Raw genomic sequence first — 23,742 nt, 5'->3', positions numbered from 1 at the left:
GTCTCAACTAACATTTTGCTAGTTTATACAGTGTTTTCTACTGCAACATCTCCGGACTGAAGTCCGTGCTGTAGAGCATTGGGGCTTAGCCCACTGAAGCTACTCCCTATACCTGATGGGGCAGGTTGCTGTGAGATGGAAAAGGTCATTGACTTTCTACATAGCGTCCAAAGGGCTTCTGGACGCTCACAGGTAAGCGGACTTACCCCACTAATGCCCAGCCTGACATTGCATAGCCGTTATTCTCCCTTATGCACACTAGCGGTGGTCCTAGCAGCCATCCGCTCTGTTAATCAGTTGGCTCTACACTTTAGAGCTTCCCTGGGGCATAGTTTCAACATTGAGATTAGTGACACTATTCTACTAGAATCTGTTGACGGGTACCTGACTGGTACTTTCATGGTTGTCCTAGTGCTTTAGCCTTGCTGTATGGAATGCTTCCCTATGTTGGTAGCCCTCCCTGGGTGGCTGTTGCATACATGCTCTTTAACTGCTAGGGTATCCTGGGTGTTTCAGAATATGTTCAGGCCAGCAGTTGGTACTGACTACGCACTTCCATCATGTTGGAAGTTGTCTGTTGTTTTGGAGTTTGTGGCTGTGATTTTCTTTTCAGCTGCAGGTGTTCAGTCGCTGTTTTCTACTCTATTTTCGGAATGGGTTGTTCTGCTGTCTGACCCTCTGAAGGTATTGTAATCTCAATCCTCTCGAAGCTGCCTCGGCCTTATTCCCAGTGTGATCTCCACTCGTGGGAGACTTCTATGGTCTCTTCCTTCTGCTGGTTTACAACTTTGTAGTAGTTGGACCTCCAGAATGGTTCATGGTGATTGTTCGGCCTTGACCTTTACCTCCTTGCATACTCTTTGTTAGGAGTCTGTGGACAGGATCAGCTCTGTTTCTGTAAATTGGTATCGTTATACTTGTATCTATATGATTATGTCCAACAGTGCTGGTTTTCTACTAGCTGCGACTGTTGCAGTTTCCTGTTTCCGAATCTGGTACGGTTTTCTCTAAGTTTGTTCTCGGGTTACTGCCCTTCTCATATGGATTCGGGTTGGAGTTCTCTGCTCCCAACAGTCCTGCTTGGTCTGTTTTCAGCTGAGTTTACAGTGTTCTGATGCTTCTCACCTGAGGGTGTTTTCTCGCAGCCGCTTATTCCATTCTACTTACGCTGTAAGTTGTGGAATTTCTGTGTCTGTTCCGCATGGAGTTCTGATTGTCTCCTGGCTCACGACACTTGATCCTCCGCTCTTGCCTTCCGTTGAACCTCTGGTTCTTGGCTTTCCCTGTTTCGGTTGGCCAATGGGTCGGCATGTTCTCCGCGCTTCCCATCCGGGAGGTTGGCTTTGGGAAGTCCCCACTGTCTTCAACTCCAGTGTCCCCTAGTGGATGAAGGAGAAAACAACAGGATTTTGGTACTTACCGATAAATCCCTTTCGCCAATTCCACAGGGGACACTGGATGCCCGCCCAGCGCTGCGTACCTGTCAGTTGTTTGGTTCCTTCTATGGTTGTGTGACTGCATGATTCCTTGCAGTGGTTTCCTCTGTTCTCCTTCAGTCGGTCTTGTTCCGTTCTGTGGTCTTCTCCTTCTCTTTGTTTTCCTGTTGTCCTCTGTCTCCTCTCGGGCTCAGTTCTTAAACTGGGGCTGATGGGGCATAGAGGGGGAGGAGCCAGTCACACTTCTAGATTTTTTTAAAGTGCCAGGCTCTACTCTTACCACCATCTATACCCCACTGTCTTGAACTCCAGTGTCCCCTGTGGCATCGGAGAAAGGGATTTATCGGTAAGTACCAAAATCCTGTTTTTGTCTTATTATTGTATCTTTGTCCTGTCAAGAAGACCTGTATGAAATGGCATCTGTGCTGGTAGTGTCACATGAGCAATAAGGCTGGGAAACGAAGTCTTATGTATTAAGATCCCAGTTTGTTTCCACAAGCTTGCAAATTAATTTTTAATAATACACTATGTAGACAAAAGTGATAGGACACTGACCGCAAATAGATCAACAAGATTGTATTGACGTCAGTACTTTAAAGGTCCACCACGTGCAGCGATTACTGTCCACAAGTTCCGGGACAACAGCAGGTGGTATGTTTTGCCATCCCGCCTTAAGTACAGTGACCAACTGTGACACTGAAGGTCAAATCGGCTGCACCCGTCGCTCCAATTCGTCCCAGAGATTCTCAATGGGGATAAGTTCTGGACTGGTAGCTGGCCATTCCATCCAGGTTACCGAATTTTCTGTGTACCAGTCCAGTGTCGCCCTGGAAACATGACAGGTGGCATTGGTGTCCTAATAAAAACATTTATGTCCGTAGAACTGCAAGTGCAATGGGCCTCCCTATAAAGTGTTCTTGTCGAAACCGGCACATTAGTGGCCATTTGGAACTTGTGTGCAGTGGTATGCATCTCGCTTACGTGGGCGTGTCCAATCACTTTTGTCTACATAGTGTAGTTTGATCTGTGCTGCCTGGTTGCATGCGCCGAGTTACTAAGATGGCGTGTATCTTGTAAAACATTCAGAGTTACATGCAAGTCCCGTTTGCAGATGTACGTATCTTGATATTTTTGTCACTGCGCATGCCCGCGTGTAGCTGGGTGGTAATGGGGTGTTTGCACATAGGCTGAGTGGTGGCCAGTAGGTGGAATTGTGGCCGGTGCAGAGTTGCACTCCCCTGATTTCTGACAGATCTCTAACAGCGAGGATAAATCTATATGAGGCAGTGCGTGGATCGTAGAGGTGCAACCACATAGATGCGTGCAGCTCTGTGTATGGATGAATGTCCATATTTAAATTTTGTGCCCATGATGTGAATGTAATATTGGGTGACTTGCATGAAGCTCTGGATCTACCCAACAGAATGTAAGAATTTACCCAGCCATTTGCTCCAGCAAAGGAAATATTATTTAATGTTTAATAGTGGTCATATTCTTACCAGCTGAACTCTGTAACTGATATACACGTTAATTTGTCAACAGGAGCTGCTGATCTGTTATTTAATTAAACCTCTGGGATTCACAGAAATTGACATGAACACTCCAGAGTGCATCAAAAGGTTCAAAGTTCAGGCAAGTTTTTGTGCACAATGCAGATGAGAAGCTGATGGCTAATTTAAAACTGTATTATTTGTGTAAGTATGAACATCACCCTACATACAGTACTAGCAGACATATTTTTGGTCAAACATCTATTTATGAGAATGCAGTTACCCTTAATTAGCGACATCACTAGTTCCTTGGAAATCGATGAACTGCATTTAGTGTTTGGGGGTCTTCACCCACAATGGTGGCCTTATAACAGCAGTATATAATGACAATGTTATATATTGGAGAAACCGCAATAAGTATAGCTAAATATATAATGGTGGTCATGTTAATATTGTTGTGTGTTGTATCTCACATGTTCCAACTGACACATTGCTTTCTCAAAAATAAAATAATCTCCTTTATAATTAAATGGAACATTGTCACTAATGGGCACATTGATACATTGTGGAATATTATAGTATACTTTATGATCCGCTGCAAGATTCATCCATCTGCTAGGAACAATTTTATTTTTGTTTTTACATTAATATCAGAGTTTTAAAAAATAATTGTAAAACTTTTTTTCTGTAGAATAGCGTATCGCCCGATTTAAAACTGTATGGCGCCTGCCTGCAGGAACCAGTTGTGACGTCATTGTCGCTGGTACCTATGGTCAGCATATGGGTCTGTCAGTCGCCCGTACATACAGGCAGATGTGCACAATATATCTTTCAGATATATCTCATCTGCTGTGCTGCACGGCCGTTGCGATATATCTGTGAACGACGTGGTTCACAGATATACCCTATACAAACGATTTATCATCCGGTGTGCACCCAGCATAACACTGCATGTTTTCCAGGTCATCTAGCAGGTGTGCTAATTGACTAACGCAATAGATCTACAGGAGGTATGAATTATTTTTGAGGATACCTTGAAACACTCACTGTTAGGGTTCCATGAGGAATGAGTTTGAGAAACTCTAATTTATACAGTATAGGGGAACTCAATTAAATTTCCTCCGCACACGAGAGGGACGAGTTGTCATTGCGACCGCATGTAAACTCTGACAACCGCATCGGAGCTCGCCTCCCCTGTGGCTGGGACTCGCAGCCCTACGGGACTGCATACAAAAATCAGTGTAACCAGCAGTACCGCTAATGCGGCATATAGCCACACTTACTCGCGGCGGCAAGAATATCGCTCCTATTGCTCCCTATGTATCATAATGGACATAAGATTTTTTTTTTAAAAATTCCCATTTTGATTTTTTAACTCTAAATATCACTTTTGCAGGAGGTAATTGTGAGTCGCTGGATTTCATCACGAGAGAGAATGGAGCATGATGAATTGTGACAATTGTTTTCAGAATAAAATGTTGGTGGATAGTGCTTTGTGTTTTCTTTTGATAATTGTGATTCCTCTATTAAATGTGTAATGCTGTGCATTAATGGAAATCAATTAATAGCTTGAATCCTTATATAAAAATGTTAAAGGTTACTTTTTTCCATAGATAACATTTCACACACAGGTCAGTAAGCTGATGAAATCATTATGTACACGGTTTATTTTTGACAGTCCTTTCTGACCTATATACTCTGATCTGTGTTTGCCTGTTACAGAAAGGTTTAGCTAAAACAGCCACATGTAAGATGAGCATTATCTATGTAAGGAGAGATTTGCATAACATAAGTACTTATAGGGAAAGTATTTTGCTCCGTCACATTTGTTAATTAAATTACTTATTTGCGTAAAGCAATGATTTTTCCATATCTAGGACATTTCTTACATTAGAGTATTATTATTATTTCTATAAACTTTTATTTATATAGTGCCAGAATATTCCATTGTGCTTCAGAATTGAAAAGAAAATAGTAATAAAACAAGACTGGATAATAACTAACAGACAAAGAAGTCCCTGCTAACAGGCTTACAATCAGGGAAATAGGAATTGGATACATGGGGATGTGCTATATATTGCACATGGTCCAATCAAGGTTCATAGTAGCCTATATGATCCAGTGACAGTGCTGGGGTCAGTGGGATGTACGAGTATAGAAAAAGAACAAATGTAATGTGTGTGGACTATGTAGAGGGCAGGTAATTGGGCAGGATAGCTTATGGAGATTACCTGGGTGGTTCTGGAATATGATAAACTTGTCTGAAGAGGTGAGTTTTCAGAGAACACTCGAAGGCTTGGCTACTAGAGAAATCTTGTTGTGCAAAGGAGGACATTCCACAGAGTGGGTGTAACCCGAAAAAGTTCTGTAACCGTATATGGGAGCAGCTAATGAGATCGGATGAGACACAGATCTTGTGCAGAGCTGAGTGGGTCCAGCTGGGAGATATTGTGAGATAAGTAAGCAGATGTATGTTGGTGTAGTCTTGTCATGTAAGCAGAAGTATTTTATATTGAATTAATTTAAATACAGACAAGCAATGTAATGACTGACAGAGCGGAGCAGCAGAACTTTTCATAGGGGAAATCGGTCTAGCCACTACATGCAACATAGATTATAGGGGTGAAAGTCTGTTTAGGGAAGAACCGTAAAGATTCACATAAATTTCCAATTGCAACCACTTGTGAATTGTGACCACTTTACGTACGACTCAGAATCTGGCTCTATATTTGCTAACAAGACCTTCTAACCTTTAATGTGTTGTCAACAGAAATAGAGCCGTCAGATCGATAACTGATGGTAGATGGTAGCTCAGAAATGACAGCACAAAGCAGTGGCAGTAGATGGTAGCTCAGAAATGACAGCACGAAGCAGTGGCAGTAGATGGTAGCTCAGAACTGACAGCACGAAGCAGTGGCAGTAGATGGTAGCTCAGAACTGACAGCACGAAGCAGTGGCAGTAGATGGTAGCTCAGAAATGACAGCACGAAGCAGTGGCAGTAGATGGTAGCTCAGAAATGACAGCACGATGGAGTGGCAGCAGATGATCGTAGCTCAGAAATGACAGCACGAAGCAGTGGCAGCTCAGAAATGACAGCACAAAGCAGTGGCAGTAGATGGTAGCTCAGAAATGGCAGCACGATGTAGTGGCAGTAGATGGTCGTAGCTCAGAAATGACAGCACGAAATAGTGGCAGTAGTTGATCGTAGCTCAGAAATGACAGCACGAAGCAGTGGCAGTAGCTGGTAGCTCAGAAATGACAGCACGATGTAGTGGCAGTAGTTGATCGTAGCTCAGAAATGACAGCACGAAATAGTGGCAGTAGTTGATCGTAGCTCAGAAATGACAGCACGAAACAGTGGCAGTAGTTGATCGTAGCTCAGAAATGAAAGCACGAAGCAGTGGCAGTAGCTGGTAGCTCAGAAATGACAGCACGATGTAGTGGCAGTAGTTGATCGTAGCTCAGAAATGACAGCACGAAATAGTGGCAGTAGTTGATCGTAGCTCAGAAATGACAGCACGAAACAGTGGCAGTAGTTGATCGTAGCTCAGAAATGAAAGCACGAAGCAGTGGCAGTAGCTGGTAGCTCAGAAATGACAGCACGATGTAGTGGCAGTAGTTGATCGTAGCTCAGAAATGACAGCACGAAGCAGTGGCAGCAGATGGTAGCTCAGAAATGACAGCACGAAGCAGTGGCAGTAGATGAACCTCCATTAAGATGAAAAGAGGTAGTTGGGTGAGAGCGGACACTGCCATAACAACTGGTCCCATGCTTTCAGCCAATCACAGCTTCTCCATTCATTTCTATGGCAGTGGCCGCTACTAACTTGTCACGTTGCGTTGGCACTGTACACAGTGTACAGTGCTTGTCTGTGGGGTTCTGCTTAGGTTGTTATTTTACCAAGACTATTGGATGCCTACTTGGAATGAAGAGGAGGCCATCCAAAGATTTGGTAAGTATAAAATTGGTGGTTTTGGGAGGTTTTTTTTAAATAAAAGATTACAACATGCAGTGAGCGAGTTCTGAGGTTATTTTAAAATTTCTTTACAGGTGCCAGCAGGCCCTTAATGTCCGGGAATGCTGGCGCTTGTTTCCACAAATGTCATCATGCAGGGGCTGGCTTGCTGGGACTTGTAGTCCACCTGTAACACATTATTATCTATTCTTTTACCATTAACCCTGCACCCACCCACACAGGGCTGGTTGTTCCTTGGGAGGGGACACCATTATATTTTTGTGATCCCCACTTTCTGAGGAATTCCAACTCTGGGCTGACTAGTTTGGGGCTGGTTGCCGTTAAGGCAGACGGACCCCACTCTGTGTTTCTCCCTGCTATAGCATCAGCCCCCAAGCTGTTTCAGTCTAGTGCTGGTTATAGGAAAATAGGGGAAACATCACGTCAGTTTTTTCCCCGTTTTCCCATACTGCCCAAGCTGGGAGGTCCGGGGCTGATGATGGTGCCCATGCATTTTTTTTCTTAATTTTCTTTTTTAACTCTTTCTAACCCTTTTAAACTTAACGAGCCTGCACTGATCTCTGCAGTGCTTCTCCCAAACATGCCTTTTCTATTGGTATTGATTAGAAAGGTGAATACCGACGAACTTTAGAGCTGCCAAAAATAACACACATTGACTTTGGGTTTCAATTGAAGTTGAAACCTGACGCATGATAAATAGTTGCTTTTTAGGCAGCAGCATGCTATCTATATCTGTCAGTTCTGGAATAGAACCAAAATTAACAGTAAATTTAGGCCAAAGTATTGAATGTATATCTATTGGCCATTACAGTAGCTATAGCCTATGTTGTAATAACGACTTGTGTTCCTCTGGAAGTTCATTTCTACAAGGTAGCAGAAGATATGCGCCACATCTGGAATGTCGTGTTCAGGATCTCTGAGATCAAGTTGTCCATTGCACCACTGACACCATCCATAAAGGTTATTTTTTAGAGTGGTCAATTATATAGAAATAATTCTCAGATACCTCATGGCAGAGGGTTATGTACTTGGAGGCTCTTCGGGTTCTTGGTAATACAAATCTTTCTGTAAACTCCACTTTGGTAAAAGTTTTCTTCCCTTGTAGAAGCAACAGGTCGTTGACAAACCTCAGAGCGAATGTGTAGCAGTTGTGATCTTGTTCATCGTATCTACAAATAAATAAGAGTTATGGTAGACTTACCTTTTGTTAACTCTTTTTCTTCGAAGTCCATAGGGTCCACAGGGATACCATGGGATAATGTGGTTGGAGTGATTCAGTCCAAACAGTCAAGCTCTTCAGCTCCCAGGATGCCCCAGGTCCTCCTCCACATATACCCTGCCCCTGGCCACAAGCATTCAGTTTTCTAAAGAAGCGCAAGTCAGGAGAAGGAAGAACAATCGTACACCAGAAACAGTCACAGAAAAAGAGGGAATCCATGACCAAAAGAGAAATTACCCAATGTCAGCCAGGTGCATCAGCGTGGATGCCCTATGGACTTCGAAGAAAAAGAGTAAACTAAGGTAAGTCTACCATAACTCTTATTTTCTTCAGGGTTCATAGGGATCCACATGAATACCATGGGTATGTCCTAAAGCAGTTCCCCTAAGGGTGGGGACGCTCCTGTGCAGAAAGAAGAATCCGCCGCCCAAAGGAAGCATCCTGAGAGGCAAAAGTGTCAAAGGCGTAGAACCTAAGAAAAGTGTGGACAGAAGATCACATGGCTGCCTTGAACAATTGTTCAGCAGAGGCACCACGAAGAAATGCCCACGATGGTCCCACAGACCTGGTAGAATGTGTCATTTTGCCGTGTTTGGGACAGGGAGATAAGCTTGTGTGTAAGCCTGAGCGATAGTCATATGTAACCATCGAGCCAAAGTTTGTTGACGCCTGACATTTCCCCGACACCGGGAGACCGGCGCCTGGCATCCCGATCAAAGGGATGCCGGGCGCCCGAGCGGACAGCCGCGGGGGGAGGAGGGATAGGTTTAGGGCACCCGGGGGGGACTTGGGGTTAGGCTAGGGGGAGGGAGGGTTAGGCACCCCCCCGGGGGACTTAGGTTTAGGCAGCGGGGAAAGGGGGGTTAGGGTTAGGCGCTTAGAGGGGGGAGGTTAGGGTTAGGCACCCCTAAGGAGGGTTAGGAGGTTAGGTTAGTTTATACTTATCTTAGGGGAGATCGGGATTTCCAGCGCTGTCTGGCTTCTGCTGCCGGGCTCTGCTGATCTGTCGGGCTGCCGCTGCCGGGATTCGAACTGCCGGCCATGCAGCAGCCAGGATTCCATACCGATTCTGTACGATCCACATAGATACGGAGAGCAGGAATCACATCCTGGGAGGCTTCACCTATAGAAAGGTCTCAAGATTGAAAAGCTGGACCCACAATTTCTTCACATGAAAATGGGACACTACCTTTGGAAGGTAACCCGCCCGTGTACGGAGAACAGCTCTATCCTGGTGAAAAATCAAAAAGGGGGAGCGACATGCTGCCAAATCAGGAGAGATAGTGAGGAGAAAGTGTCTTCGCTGTCAACCACTTCAAATCCTCTTGAAAACAAATTCCACGGTGCCACCGGTGGAACAAAGGGTGGTTGAACTCAGAGAACACCCTGTAAAAAAAATTCTAACATCTGGCAAGGAAGCAGTCCTTCCCTGGAACCAAACTGACAACGCAGAAACCAATACTCTCAGGGTGGCCAGGCGGAGACCGAGGTCTAACCCAGCCAGGAGAAAAATAAGTACCTGGGAAACCCTAAATACCTTAGGGTCATACTTTCTGTGGGAACACCATTGACCAAAAGAATGCCAAACTCTGTAATAGATCCGGGCAGAGGAAGGTTTTCGTGCCCTAAGCATAGTTTGAATCACTGGAGAAACCTTTTGCTCTGAAGATGGAAGACTCAAGGGCCACGCCGTCAAAGACAGACGTGGTAAGTCTGGATGCAGGCAGGGTCAGATCCGGTCGTAGAGGAAGAGGAAACCGTGTCTATGGATAGATTCCGTATGTCGGTGAACCAATGACGTCTGGGCCAAACAGGAGCTACTAGTATCACTGTTTCGCCTTCCTGCTTGAATTTCCTGAGGACCCTTGGGAGGAGGGAAATCAGAGGAAAGAGATATGCCAGCTTGAAGTCCCATCTCTCTGCCAGTGCATCCACGAATGCTGCTGAGGGATCTCTGGTCCTGGACCCGTACCTGGAGACCACCAGGAGTTGAAAAACCCCCAGGTAGCGAGCCCTCTCTCCGGCGTGTATGTCCTGATGACCTTGGGAAGTCAGCTTCCCAGTTGAGGACACCCAGGATGAATATTGTCTAAATAGCCGGAAGATGACGTTTTGCCCAGATCAGAATGTTTGTCACTTCCCTCATGGCTGCGTGACTTCACGTGCCTCCTTGATTGAGAGAGGCTAATGTGGTTGCGTTGTCGGAATGGATCTGGAGCAGGTCCTGTGCCATGATGTGCTTTGTATACTGTTCGAAGCTCCAGAATGTTTATGGGCAGATGACTTTCGTGATCTGTCCATCTTCCCTGAAATGACCTGTCATTGCCCCCCATCTGCGAAGACTGGTGTCCATGGTGAGGAGAACCCAATTTGGAATCCAGAATGGGCGACCTATGTCCAGATGTGTAGCCACCACGAGAGAGAAAGACGAACCTCCGGAGTGAGAAGGATCCTCTGGGACCATATTAGATGATACTGTGTGTTCCAACAAGAGAGAATCAATTGCTGCAGAGGCCTGGAGTGGAACTGAGCATATTCCACCATGTCGAAGGTGGATACCATTGACCCCACGACCTACATTGCTGATTGAATGGATACCTTTCGATTGTGTACTCTCAATGATAGGGCCGCAATCTTGTCCCCTGGCAGAAACACCCTTTGTGTCTGAGAATCCAGAAGTGCCCCTAGATGTACCATCCGCTGTGTTGGAGAAAGAGAGAGAGTATTTCTTCCATTTGATGATCCAGCTGTGCATCTATAGGCAGGTAATGGTCATTTAGAGATGGTGGTGTAAAATAGCTGAAACACTGCCAATGTCAGCAGTTTGTCCAGGTATGGAAGTATTCTGATTGCCTGACGCCTGAGGTAGGCAATCATAACCGCCATTATTGGTGGGATGGCGTAATCGGTACATGCAGGTACGCATCCTGAATGTCCAGGGAAGCCATAAAATCCCCAGGTTCCAAAAATAATTGATTGGAGAGTCTCCATATGAAACTTGGGAATACAGATGAACTTGTTGAGGGTTTTCAGATTTAGAATAGGGCGATTAGACCCATTTGGTTTCTGAACCAAAAATAGATTGGAATAATAATCTTTTTTCCTTAAGGGATAATCACCCAGGGATAAATGGCCTCCTGTAGGGCCAAGGCCCTGATAGGCTCCGATGGGGGAGCTGTACAAAAAAACTTCTGGGGAGGATGCCTCCAGAAAGTGAGAGCATACCCCTGAGAAACCACTTCTCAGACAGAGGCATCTACTGTTTGAAGCCAGTAGTCCGTAAATTGTCAGCCTCCCACCCTGGGATCCCCCAGGAGGAGGCCCGCCCCATCAGGCAGAGGGTTTGTCGTCCGGCTTAGAAGCTGGACGTCTGGCCTGCCAGGACCTATTAGTTCGCTGCTTGATGGTCCTGCGAGAACTAGACGGCCTGGAGGAATACTGTCTTTTTTGCTCGTCCCTGAGGACGAAAGGACCAAAGAGAAGACTGCCTAGACTTTAATGTAACTGTTGATGGCAGACCTGCAGATTCTGACGCTGCCAGAGTAGCCACGATCTTCTCTAACTCTGCTCCAAAAAGTATATTACCAAAAAAAAAGGTAAGGATTCCAGATTCTTCTTTGACCAAAGGGTTCTACGAGCCACAAAAGCGAGGCTTCCGATGCTTTAGAAGTTAGGAGCCCCACATGTAATGCAGCTTCTCCCAAATAGGAGGCAGATTCCTGAATGTTGGAAATATATCAGCTGTTCTCTGGTAGCATTTGGTAGAGTATCTTCCAATGCCCCTGTCCATTCTTCAACAGCCATGGATACCCAAGCCCCAGCTATAGCTGGACGAATAACAGCTCCAGACAAAGAAAATACTGCATTAAGACATTTTTACATTTTTCTATCTGTAGAATCTTTAAGAGAAGATGCTGGTGGAATAGGCAACGTAGCACTCCTGACTAAATGCATCACATGAGCATCCACAGTAGGAGGGATTTCCCACTTAGTACATTCAGTAGCTGGGAAAGGATACAAATATGGAACCGATATCATGGTTATTCCATGCCTCTTCCATAAGTTCTGTGAGCTGGTCAGATTTAGGAAACTCCGCTTTTACCACCTTCTGTGTTTAAACACTGGAGCCTTCTGTCTAGGAGCCAACTCAACATCCTGTATATTAAGGATTGATTTGGCTGCCCTCACCAAAGATGGGACATCCACTGTAGAAGGAAGGTCCTAGTCTCCTGAGATAGACCCAGAAGAAGAACCCGGCGATCATCTGATTCCTCCGATGATGCGTCTGAATCCTATATGCTGAGCAGACTGATAGAAAGAAAATGCCTGTTTAGGGGCCTTAAGCTGGCCATACACCTGCACGATGAGGGCCAATGCGACTCACCGTGCCGTTTTCCCTTCAACTCCCTGGCAATCCCGGCCACACGATGTACATGCAATCTCACTATACGATGCATCGTGCGTCCATCGTGTGAGCGGCTTCATTTGTTAAAAAAAAAAAGACTGATGCACGCACGGGGAGATCCGTGATGCACTGTCTGTAATAAAATAAGCATAGCTGCAGGGATGGTTCAGTGAGAACCATCCATGCATCTGTGAAAAAAAAAAAAGTGTTTTAAAAAACAAAACAAAAAAAAAAACGGCGTGTGCATGTATGTTTAATAAACTTATACTGTGTACAGTGTGTGTGTCCTGTGTTTAAACATTTCTTTACAGGTGAACTACAGGTACCACATGCTGGTACTTGTGGTTCTTCAAGTATCAGCATGCGGGGGAGGCTTGCTGGGACCTGCAGTTCTATTTGTAAAGACTATGGAGCTCATTCAGACCCGTTCGCTAATTGCGGCAGCTCGCTCCCAGCGTATTTAAATTTGGCAAAGTGACGTCAAGGCAGCCGCTCACGTGGCAAGGCATAAGCACTCCCACTATGTCTTGGCGAGCGATCACATTATCAATGTAGACACCCATTAGCGTGTCTTTACACGGCCACTAGCGCACGTCATCTCCAGGAAGTGTCTTAAAATATTGGTACATCGAAGGCCATCAGAAGCGATCGCAGCGCTTGTGGTTGTCTCTACCCTCCCGCAAGCAATGGGATCAGTTCAGGCTAAAAAACAACCAAATGACGTGTTCAGTGACGCTACTTTGATAATTATGCACACCCATTAAACTCCGTTCTGACGGCCAGACACGCCTGCGTTCAAACATCCACTCACCCGTTCACAAGCACCTTCCCCTGTTACTACCCACAAATGGTACATTCTGTCACTCAAAGTAGCGGGCAGTCTGTGTACTACGAGCACACGATTCCCCGCTGAGACTGGCTTGCGCATGCGCACTGCAAATTATATGCATGCGCAGACGGGTGACTATCGGTCAGTGCGAGTGGACGCAGCTTACAGGTCTGAATGAGCTCTGTTTACACATCTATTTTTACTACAACACCTATATACCCTCCAGGGCACCCCAGGCCCCGGCCTATCAGCCTGGGCCTGGGGTGCCCTGGAGGGGGGGACCCATTTGTGGGGGGGGTCCTCAGCTCCCCAGGAATCCCTGGCCTGAGCTGACTAGCAGTCAGGGCTGATGCTGCGGCTGGGGGGCCCGGTGAAAGGGCTCCCCTGGCTGTGGCATCAGCCCCCTGCTAGAAAAAGTCCAGGGCTAGTTCTGGAAAATACAGGGGAACCCTACTAATTATTTTCCCCTGTATTTCCAGGATCGGATCAGAGCCCGGTGCTGGTTGTGCTTACGTACGGGGGACCCCTACGTTTTGTCCCCCGTATGTTGCCAAACCAGCACTGGGTCTCTAAAAGCCCGGGGCTGGTTGCTCTTTGGGGGGGAAGGGGGGGTGTGTGTTTTTTTTTTTTTTTTTACACAGATGCATGGATGGTTCTCACTGTCTGTGTTTATTTTAATAAAGACAGATGCATGCATCACGGATCTCCCTGCACGTGCATTAGTCTTTTTTTTTTTTAACAAATGAAGCCGCTCGGACGCACGATGCATCGCATGCTGATAAAACGGCATGATCAGCATATGAACACGACGGAGAAGATGGACTGTACAGCTGATCACACGACACGTTTTAACGGCTTTGGGAGCGCGCATCACATTGTATCCTACGTAAAAAAAACACGATTTCCACACAATCCATCGTACGGCTCGTCGAAAATCCATCCGAAATCGGGTAGGTGTATGGCCAGCATTAGTGACTACCAGTCTGTTTGCCATAGTCTGACTTGAGTGAGCATAAACATCCATCCAAGAAGGATGTATAGGGGGAGCAAACAGCATGCTGAAACTACTGTGGGTATCCCATTAAAGGAGACTGTGTGGGAGTAGTCAAATTATCCACTAGCTGCTTCATCACCTGAGACAAGGAGGACACCCAAGATGGCTCCTGTACAGGGGCTGGTATATTGGACTGGTGAGGTGGTTCTTTATAACAGACAGCACACAAACCATCCTGTATAAAGTCCTGAGGGGACAAGCCTGCCAAACAGGATTTACATGAAACCAGCACAGGGGCCTCCACCTCCTGTTTCCCTTTATTTTTTGACATATCATTTGTAAAGGTAGCAATACAATGTAATGTGACAGCCTTCACATATAACTAGTAAATGTTAAGTACAAAGGAAAACCCCCACCTGCCTGGCCAGAGGGATGAGGAGAAAAAAACAGTGATAGTTATAACTGACAAGTTAGAAATAAAAGGTAGTAGCAACACAGTAGCTAGCAAAAAGTCACATATGCAATTTAGTTGCAATGGGCTCTGAATCAACTACTCAAATGGTAGGATATAGAGCACTATATACCTGACTCAAGGGTGTCCTCGGTGTGTTATCCGGTGGTGTGATTGCATCCTTACTGCATGTTGCAGTGCGAGACTTTTGCCCGTCCTTCTTTCCTCCTTCAGTGGCTGACACGCTGGTCGATACACAGCGGCTTGCCGGGATTCATGTGAGCTAACCCAGGTGATCTGCACCACAGGATCATTGTTCAGGAGGGGTCAGTCCCTGCTTCACTCATCTCTCAAGGAAATCTCCACGGCTAAGGACGCCGCAGACTGTTGACCGCCGAAGCAGTTCAGAGAGAGGGAGACCCTGTCGGTCACTTGTTCCGCTTCTTCCGGGACACTGGTGGCGGCCACGGAGGCTGTTTATTATTCATCATTACCGGAGTGACCTGTTCTATTGGAGGAGTGTGAGTACTGTTGAGCCCCTATATACACACCTATTATTGCTACAGTACTGCTCGACCATCAGCATATACTCCACTTTGAAGTTTAGCTCGCATGCACTGTGCTTTGATATCGATGTTGCCATAATTATCGGTCTGTGGCCTGTTTGTTACACAGTATTACAACTACTGGGAACATTATTTCTACTATTGGATGTGGAGCTATTATTGTGCACAGTCTTATCATTTGATCTGGAAAGGGACTTTGGCACCCTGTATTACAGGGGACTGGAGATCAATACCCACCGGCGACTATAGTTATATTTCATTGTCAATTTGTGTACAATATTTGTTTCTTATTATGTAATATATGTTTTTTTTAGGATTGTTACCTTTTAGTAATCCTATTTAGGGATTATTCACATATTTTATGTGCATATTAATAAATATAAATTTTTATATCGTACATCTTTTCTATCTGCTGTGATTAAATAGCGTCGTCTATCTACTGTTTGTTTTTAGTTCAGATTGCTGGGAGTGTGGCAGACTCCCGATAGGTGTGCAGCTTTTTTTGACCAACAGTATAGCATACAGTTCACTTTCACTGGCGTCTTAGCTATATATTAATCAGACGATAAAGACCTATTATTCAAGTGAGGGAACGGACGGCCCCGGGCCATTACTGCAGTGACTACCAGTGCATCTCCAGCACCGGAAGCAAGGACTGCCAGGCGCGATTCCACGTAAGCAAGGAATCGCCTTACCTGACATCTCTGTGCGTCTGGTTCCAGTGCAGGACCCAGCATCGCTGCTAACAAGCTGTGCCGTGACCCGCCGAAATCACCAGAGACGTTACTGGTGTTGCGGCCCGGCGGAGTTAGACGGAGTCGCAGTGCATGCGTCTTAATATGCTGAGCACTGATCACTCTAAAACAGAAATAACATAAAACAAAATTAAAGCTTGGGACTACCTGAGCAGTCCCCCTGTTAAAAAGGTGCGTCTGAATCCTGTCGCACAAAACAAACAACTGAATGCCATGGGCGGGGTATATGTGGAGGATGACTTGGGGCATCCTGGGAGCTGAAGAGCTTGACTGTTTGGTGCCTGGATCACTCCAATCACATTATCCCAATGGTATCCCTGTGGATCCTGAAGAAGAAAGATCTGGTTTAAAATATTAATTACTATGGAAAATCTCAAAATACTGTCCACGGAGGAGACACCCCTGGCAAACGTACCTGTGAGGGAGCCATCTGTCAGTAGATGAGAACTGTTCTAGGTAGATATCCCATTGATAAATGAGGGCGTGCTGGTCTGGTGGCACTAGTGGTACACTCACACACTGTTCCCAGCCCACATTATCCTTGTGAATGCCAGTTTCATTGTAATGATGCACAATACCTGGGACAAAAAAACAAATATGAGACATGTCTAGGTAAAGTTATCTCTTGTGATTGGTATAAACTCCTAACATGATCCATTTCCAGCATATCCTGGGACACTACAGTTTTTCCACTTTTTTCTTAGTTCAACTGAATTAGAACTTTAGGGCCAGATTCACTATGGATCGCTATTCTGCGGTGATATGTAAATGTTTGTAACATAAGGACACCCACTTCCCTTTACATCCGTATACTAGGGGAACATAGCGAAACCATCGGTAACATCGGACCCATATGCACACTTGCACAAGCCCTGACCTTACTCAGAAATTGCTATTAGTGCTTTGGCTGCTTATAGCCACACAGTGGCTAATTTATGCATGCCCCTGCAACGGCGTAGAAACGCCTGCGTTCGCCCAACCACCCGTGCATCACCACCCACCAACAGCACTCCCTGTCACTCACACTGCTCTGGGTGTGCGTAGCCTCAGCAATCGCAGTTCCCATCACAATTGCTAGTTTGCGCACTGCCATGCATGCGCAGAGCACAAACATTGACCGATTGCGTGCGTATTAGCATCTGTGTTCCTTGCTGAATCAGGCCCTTAGTTCCCTAGCTATTTTACAGAAGTCTGCACTAAGCTCCTCCGGGGCCTTACCTCAACTTGACACTTTCATAATTATGTATTTAACTTAATACAGGTCAACGCAACTGGGACAAAAGTGAGTAAAGCAGACATATTACTACAGTACACACTGGCAAATCTTCACCTTTAGAACTGGTGATACCGACATGGAGGTCAGAGCAGCCATCGTACTCCCTACAAGAAACAGAATAAATTGGTCATTGACAAACCTAATTCCAAAATAAGTGGAAATATCACCCAATAGGAAGATGACATTATGTTAGTGGGTGTAGTAGGTATTACCGCCGGACGCATTCAAATCCCGACAGCAGCAACCCAGCAAGGGTGAAAATCCCGATCGTCCCTAAGATAAGTATCGCTAACCTAATTTACCCCCCTAATCCTCCCTTAGGGGTGTCTAACCCTAATCCCCCCTCTAAGTGCCTAAACATAACCCCCCCTTCCCTGCCGCCTAAACCTAAGTCCCCCGGGGGGGTGCCTAACCCTAACCTCCCCTTCCCCTAGCCTAAGCTCCAGGGGGGTGCCTAACCCTAAGTCACGCACGGGAGCCCTAAACACTACCAACCCCCCCCCACGGCTGGGTGCCCGGCATCACTCTGATCGGGATGCCGGGCGTCGGTCTTCCGGTGTCTGGTTAATGACAGGCATCTAGATTTAGACGCCTGTCATTAGTACCACGCCGGGATTAGAACATCTGGAAGCCGGCGGTCGGAATTTAGAAAGTCGGCTTCCAAACTACATCCCATGTTAGTGAACAATCAAACTGAGAGAAGCAATAACTGTCAGCACTGACCATTTTCATTTTGTTTTGTCAAAACATAGATAAAGAGATGTTAGGGATGTGAGCAGTCATCTTAGTGAGAGCATCACCTGCATCCTGTGACACAATAGGCCTGATCGCAGCTGTGGCCTATGCTAATGCCATGGACAATTTCGTTAAAACTGAGGCCCTGATTCAGAGCCGGACGCTCTGACAGAGCGCTCACTCTGAATCAGGGACGGTCTTTTTTTTTTTTTTTTTTAGAACTGCCTCCTGGCCACTCGCAGCGAGCGGCCAGGAAGATGGTCGCGATGGTCAAGACCATCGCGACCATCGGGCTTGTGACAAGACCCTTGTGGTAGGGTCTCGTTGCCGCAAGCCCCAGAGAGATTTCGGCTCTAACAGCCGAAATCTCTCCCACTGACATCACTCGTGATGTCAGTGGGGCCGCCCCCAAATGGAGGTGTTCACATGGGAACACCTCCGTTTGGACAGCCACTCCCCCGGCCCGCCCACCAAAGGGGGCGAGCTGTCACTCAACATCGACAGCACGCCCCCTTTGTTGCGAGACCCGGAGCGACGGAGTGCCCGTCGCTATCCAGGTCTCACGCATGCGCACGATGGAGTCGGCTCCGTCGTGCGCATGCGCACTGGCCCACCATCAACCCGGTTGCGAGTGCACAGCGCTTGCGACCGCATCTGAATCAGGCCGCACATGCAGCGCTTTGCTCCTATGGAAATCCATCTTGGTGCGTTTTTAGACGCACCATCAAAACTTGCACCAGCCCGATGACCATGGACTCCTGTGTGAGCGGCTTTGTGTCTTCTGTCCACATCTGCCTAACCACACCTTGTTACCTCCCAGATACGCCCACTAAAATCCACACTCCCTTTGCCCAAATTCGTCCAATCTGGACGCTTGCGCAGTGCTACTCTGATGGATGCAAAGCACTTTTAACATCAGCCAACTACGTGAATATCGCCATTGTGTGCGGTTAGTGCGAGACTTAGAATCGGGCCCTAAATGTTACATCAGGCTTTGATAATCCAAATGTAATAAAGAATCATTGGGCCCTCACTGAAAATCGGTGAAGCAGAAAAGGTGAGTCCAATTATTAAAATGAATAAAGCCCAGCAAGGGGTGCTGCTGGTATGCATTCCATACTATGCTTACTCACAGCAGCCCTATAGATGATCTGCTGCTGGTAATTGTGGCGCTTCTATTTCTAATTAACCCCTATTACCAGTTGTATTGCATGAGAGCAGTGACATTAGCCGGGAAGCTGACAGATGGAATCCCGACCGTCGGCTTCCCGACAAGGGGTTAAATGACGCGTCGAAATCCCGACGCCTATCATGTTACCTACACCTGGCTTACCGATTGAATGTAAGCCGGGCGCGGACAGCCGCTTTTAGGTTTAGGGCTCCCGGGAGGGACTTAGGGTTAGGCACCCCCCGGGAATTTAGGGCTAGGGGAAGGGAGGGTTAGGGTTGGCACCCCCCCCGGGGGACTTAGGGTTAGGCATTTGGGGGGGGGGTTTAGGGTTAGGCACCCCTAAACGAGGGTTAGGGGGTAGAATAGGTTTGGAAATACTTACCTTGGGACGATCGGGATTTTCACTGCTGCCAGGATGCCACTGTTGGGATTTGAACCGCCGGCCATTCGACTGGCGGTCAATCATACTGAAACCCATTAGCCATATAGGGGTAAATGTAATAGGCTGCGGCTTTGAGACATCGGTGAATCCCGAGCGAGACTGCTCCATGTTTTAAAGTAGCAGTCTTTTAATAGGCAAAATTAACCTGATTTTGCCTACATTGACCTCATAGACTTCAATAATAGCGCCTAACGGTCTGATTCAGAGACGCATGTTATGCCGATATTCACGCAAATGGTTGATGTTTTTTCTTCAGCGCATGAGCCTCGAGTTGCACCGCGCACGTGTTCTAGTTTTGTTCGTGAAAGTCGCAGATCATATTTAGACACACGGTAGCAGAAATGTAAGTGGCATTCCTGGCCGGTGACTGGGAGGTAATGAGGTGGCGGGGGGATTGGGGGGCTAAAAAGACGTATGGAGATGTTGCATTTTATGGTCGAGAGCCATACTCCATTGGAGAAGGTGCATCTGCTGTAGGGCTGGTGCAAGTTTTGATGGTGGCCTCTAAAGACGCACCAAGCAGTATTTCATCGTCTGCGGACGTTGACAGTGGGCGTCTCAGTCCGTGCGCATTCATACGCACAGATGTACACCAGGGAAGGGTTTTGTAGCAGCGTCAGCATAAAGTGAATGTAGCAAAGGACGCAGCCGCGTCTACGTCCGTCTTAGAATCAGCACCTTAGTGTCCAATTTATATTTACAATATGTAATATTTTGGTGCCTTGACAATGTCTCACAAAGGGGATGCAGTTATAATCCTGACAGTCGGAATGCCGGTGCTTAGAATGCCGGCACCGGAATCCCAACGGTAAGTACCGAGGTTAGGGGGAGGGTTAGACACTGGGGGGAAGGGGGTTTAGGCAGCAGAGAGGGAGGGTTAGGATACTGACAGACAGGTGTCGGTATCCTAACCCTGTTGGGATGGGATTCTGACCTTCGGCATCCCACACCCAACCCGCCACGTATACATAGGTGTACACTTGCTTTAGCTCTACAAAACATACAATATATTCCCATTACTCCTTTCTCTTTCTGATTATCAATACCAGTTAATGTCCATGTACACAAGCTTTCTAAATTCAGCAATAATATATATCTCCTCAAAGAGATGCAAAACAGGTGTCTTAGAAATCATTTTGTATCTTCATTTTTTATAAAATGTATTTATTAAAGGTATTATGTGTTTGTATCTGTGGCAAAGCTTTAAAACAAGCTGCTATGTGAATCAGGTCTCATTGATGATTAACTTACCCTATAAAAAGGCCTTTTGTTGGCTTCAGTACAAAGGAGCATTTTTCACTGTGTGCGTTACCAAAAGGACTGGGAATGCTGACAGGCGCGTGCTCCAGATCCCAGGAACTCACTGTATTTTGCCCACAGATAGGGCAGTGCTGGGGCACAGAGCTGCTGTAGATATCTCGCTCACAGTGACTAAACTTTATCAGACTCTCTGCTAGAGGCTGCATCATCCCTGCTTCCTCCTGATCTGAGAACAACGATATGGCAGCTGTCTCTGATGTCATATGAACCAGGAAGGAACACAATACCCGAGCTGACTCCAGCAGCAGCTCTGTGTCCTGAGAGAGATATAGGGCAATGAAAACACTGCAGACTGATCCTGGCTTCCTGCAAGAGTCCTGTTTTGTAACTATATGATCCTGACATGGCCAGTCAACATTTTACATGTTACATAACACACACATCAAAGTGGAAACTTTGAAGTGAGGGTATGGAAATATCAGGGGGGCCTTACTTAGGCATGCCCAAATCCTGAGCCCCCCTAATAATTCCATACTCCCACTTCTTCCCCTCACAGCACAAAGCACCCCTCTCACCACACCTCACTGCACTCTGCTCCGGTGACTGCTCCCTTCCCCTCACTCCTCAACAGCATTTTGAATTTAGCGCCAGTCGCGAGTCAATGACAGCTCGTGGATCGACAGCCGCGCAGCCGCCCCTAATTGGCTCGTGGCTAAAGCCAAATTCAATATGCCACCGGTCCGCGAGCCGTGATGGGCTCACGGACAAATTTAAACAGGCAAGCAATGGCTTGTTGACTACCGCTGCGACAGTGACAGTCCCAGCTATGGGTGCCGAAGTGAAGTGCCGGTATCAACATACTGTACTGAACACAAAAAAACAAACAAAATAAGAGCAAATACTTAGAACAGAGGTTCCAAACTCGGTCCTCAAGGCTCCCCAACAGTTCAGGTTTTAGAGATATCCATGATTAAGCACAGGTGGTTAAATCAAATTGACTGAGGTACTAATTAAGTCACCTGTGCTCAGCCATGGATATCTCTAAAACCTGAACTGTTGGGGAGCCTTAAGGACCGCGTTTGGGAACCTCTGACTTAGAATAACATTTGCTTTACACACATAAATGGAGCTACTACTGATACTATTCTATACAGCAAGAGTTGCTGCAGTGCTGTACAGAATAACAAATACTGGCATTCGATGCGCAGAGGGCCTGATTCAGCGCGCACTGCAGATCACAGATTCCCGTTTATCGGGAATCTGCGCATGCGCAGGACCCATTCTACAAGTGTGCAGAATGGGTCCTACATGGTTCCATACAGGCCCCTCTATGCCTCCACCTGATTGACAAGCAGAGGTATGTAAGGGGCAGGTTCGGACGATGTTTTCCAGGAGTGGCAATTCCAGGGACTGCGTCAACTGACGGAGTGTCCTGGGCTCGCAAGCCGGCCAGCCTGAGTATGCTGAGGCTACCTCAACTGGCTGGCGGTCCGGCGCCGTCCACCATCGCGACCATCGACCACCGATGGTCATGATGGTGATCCCAGTCTGCGACCTCCGTCGCATTGCTGAGATCGCAAATGCAGCAGAGAGTGTCATACACCTCCTGCTGCATTTGCATAATAGCAAGGATGTAATTGCAAAGCTGCCTGTGTGCATACATCATATCTATAGCCTGTGTGCAGCTTTTCAATGGCGATCCTTGCAGAATCACCCCCAGAAATAGATTAAAACATGGTTGGTGTAATGCAGGGGTCTTCAACCTTTGGCCCGCGGAGCTCTGTCAGGTGGCCCACTGATCGGGGGGAGCTGTTCCCCGCGGCCAGCCTACAGGCTCCATTTGCCAGGTGCCCACTGAGATTTTGTTACAAGCTGGCGCCCGGCTCCCTACCTGCACCGCATTGCCAGCCAGAGGCTGGAGCTCACTCCTGAGCTCCAGCTTCCGCAGTGTGTGCAGTGCACTATGGGAGAGACTTCTCACTGGTGAGGAAGTGAGCAAGCTGCTCAGGCGAAACGATCATCTCCCATTTACCTTAGCCGGGACCAGCCGACACGGGAACCAGCCCTGCAGACACTGCAACTTAGTAGACGGTGATATGCATTTGTTCCAATACCTACACCCACTAAACGAGCATGAATCTCATGTGATACAGGAACCGAGAGCTCTGAGAGTCCTATCTCAATTAGAGCACTCATTAGCATGTGTGGTTTGAGGTGTTATATTCTGACATTATGTTTATATATACGGGCATGCTGAGATCAGATCAGATGCCATGAGAGTGGAGGTTGTTATTTCCTTTTCCCTTTATTCACTTACTAATAATATTGTGGCAATTGATATACAGAAAGTAGTTGGAGGATTTAACACTGACGCACAAACACATGCTTTCTCTGTATAAATTGATACATATGACACCGGTACTCAGAGATCTAACAGCGCAGCTCATGTTTATAATGGATGTGGTAATTGTGTTACTATAAACAGGATTTAATCCTATGATAATATACTGAGAACACTAGTTATTCAGTTACCAGCAAAAGTGATACATGTCACAAGTATAAAAAGTCACAGGGTATATTTAATGAATGTGATAAACCGGGTTGGAACTATGGCCCTGATTCAGAGCTGGACGCTCTTTGTGAGCGCTCGCTCTGAATCTGGGTGGCCTGTTTTCTTTTTTTGGCCGGCCTCCAGGCCGCTCGCTAAGCTGTGGGTGACCACCCACAGCTTTTGC

At 46.6% G+C, this 23,742-nt stretch overlaps 1 protein-coding gene across 1 annotated transcript; it reads right to left on the bottom strand.

Annotated features, from left to right (window-relative positions):
- Positions 1 to 4,572: 4,572 nt before the first annotated feature.
- On the bottom strand, positions 4,573 to 21,248 carry LOC148430278 (MKRN2 opposite strand protein-like). Its single transcript, XM_088466637.1, has 4 exons — positions 20,999 to 21,248; positions 17,454 to 17,503; positions 16,539 to 16,701; positions 4,573 to 8,073 (listed from the first exon to the last, which is right to left on the bottom strand). The coding sequence occupies exons 1-4, from the start codon at positions 21,214 to 21,216 to the stop codon at positions 7,866 to 7,868; spliced, it is 639 nt and encodes a 212-aa protein (XP_088322763.1). The 5' UTR covers positions 21,217 to 21,248; the 3' UTR covers positions 4,573 to 7,865.
- Positions 21,249 to 23,742: the final 2,494 nt, after the last annotated feature.

The sequence above is a fragment of the Taudactylus pleione genome, unplaced genomic scaffold (genome assembly GCF_031769625.1).
Source record: "Taudactylus pleione unplaced genomic scaffold, aTauple2 ptg004153l, whole genome shotgun sequence".
Taxonomy (NCBI): domain Eukaryota; kingdom Metazoa; phylum Chordata; class Amphibia; order Anura; family Myobatrachidae; genus Taudactylus; species Taudactylus pleione.
Note: the sequence above shows the minus strand (reverse complement) of the source record. Positions and strands in the feature narration are given on the sequence as shown.

What these genes read in the sequence shown, in the direction of transcription:
- LOC148430278 (XM_088466637.1), bottom strand. Translation starts at nt 21,216, where the DNA reads ATGATGCAGCCTCTAGCAGAGAGTCTGATAAAGTTTAGTCACTGTGAG. An exon ending in ACAAAAGGCCTTTTTATAGG is followed by an intron (nt 17,504 to 20,998) that starts GTAAGTTAATCA and finishes TGTTTCTTGTAG; the next exon opens with GGAGTACGATGGCTGCTCTG. An exon ending in CGGTATCACCAGTTCTAAAG is followed by an intron (nt 16,702 to 17,453) that starts GTGAAGATTTGC and finishes TTTTTGTCCCAG; the next exon opens with GTATTGTGCATCATTACAAT.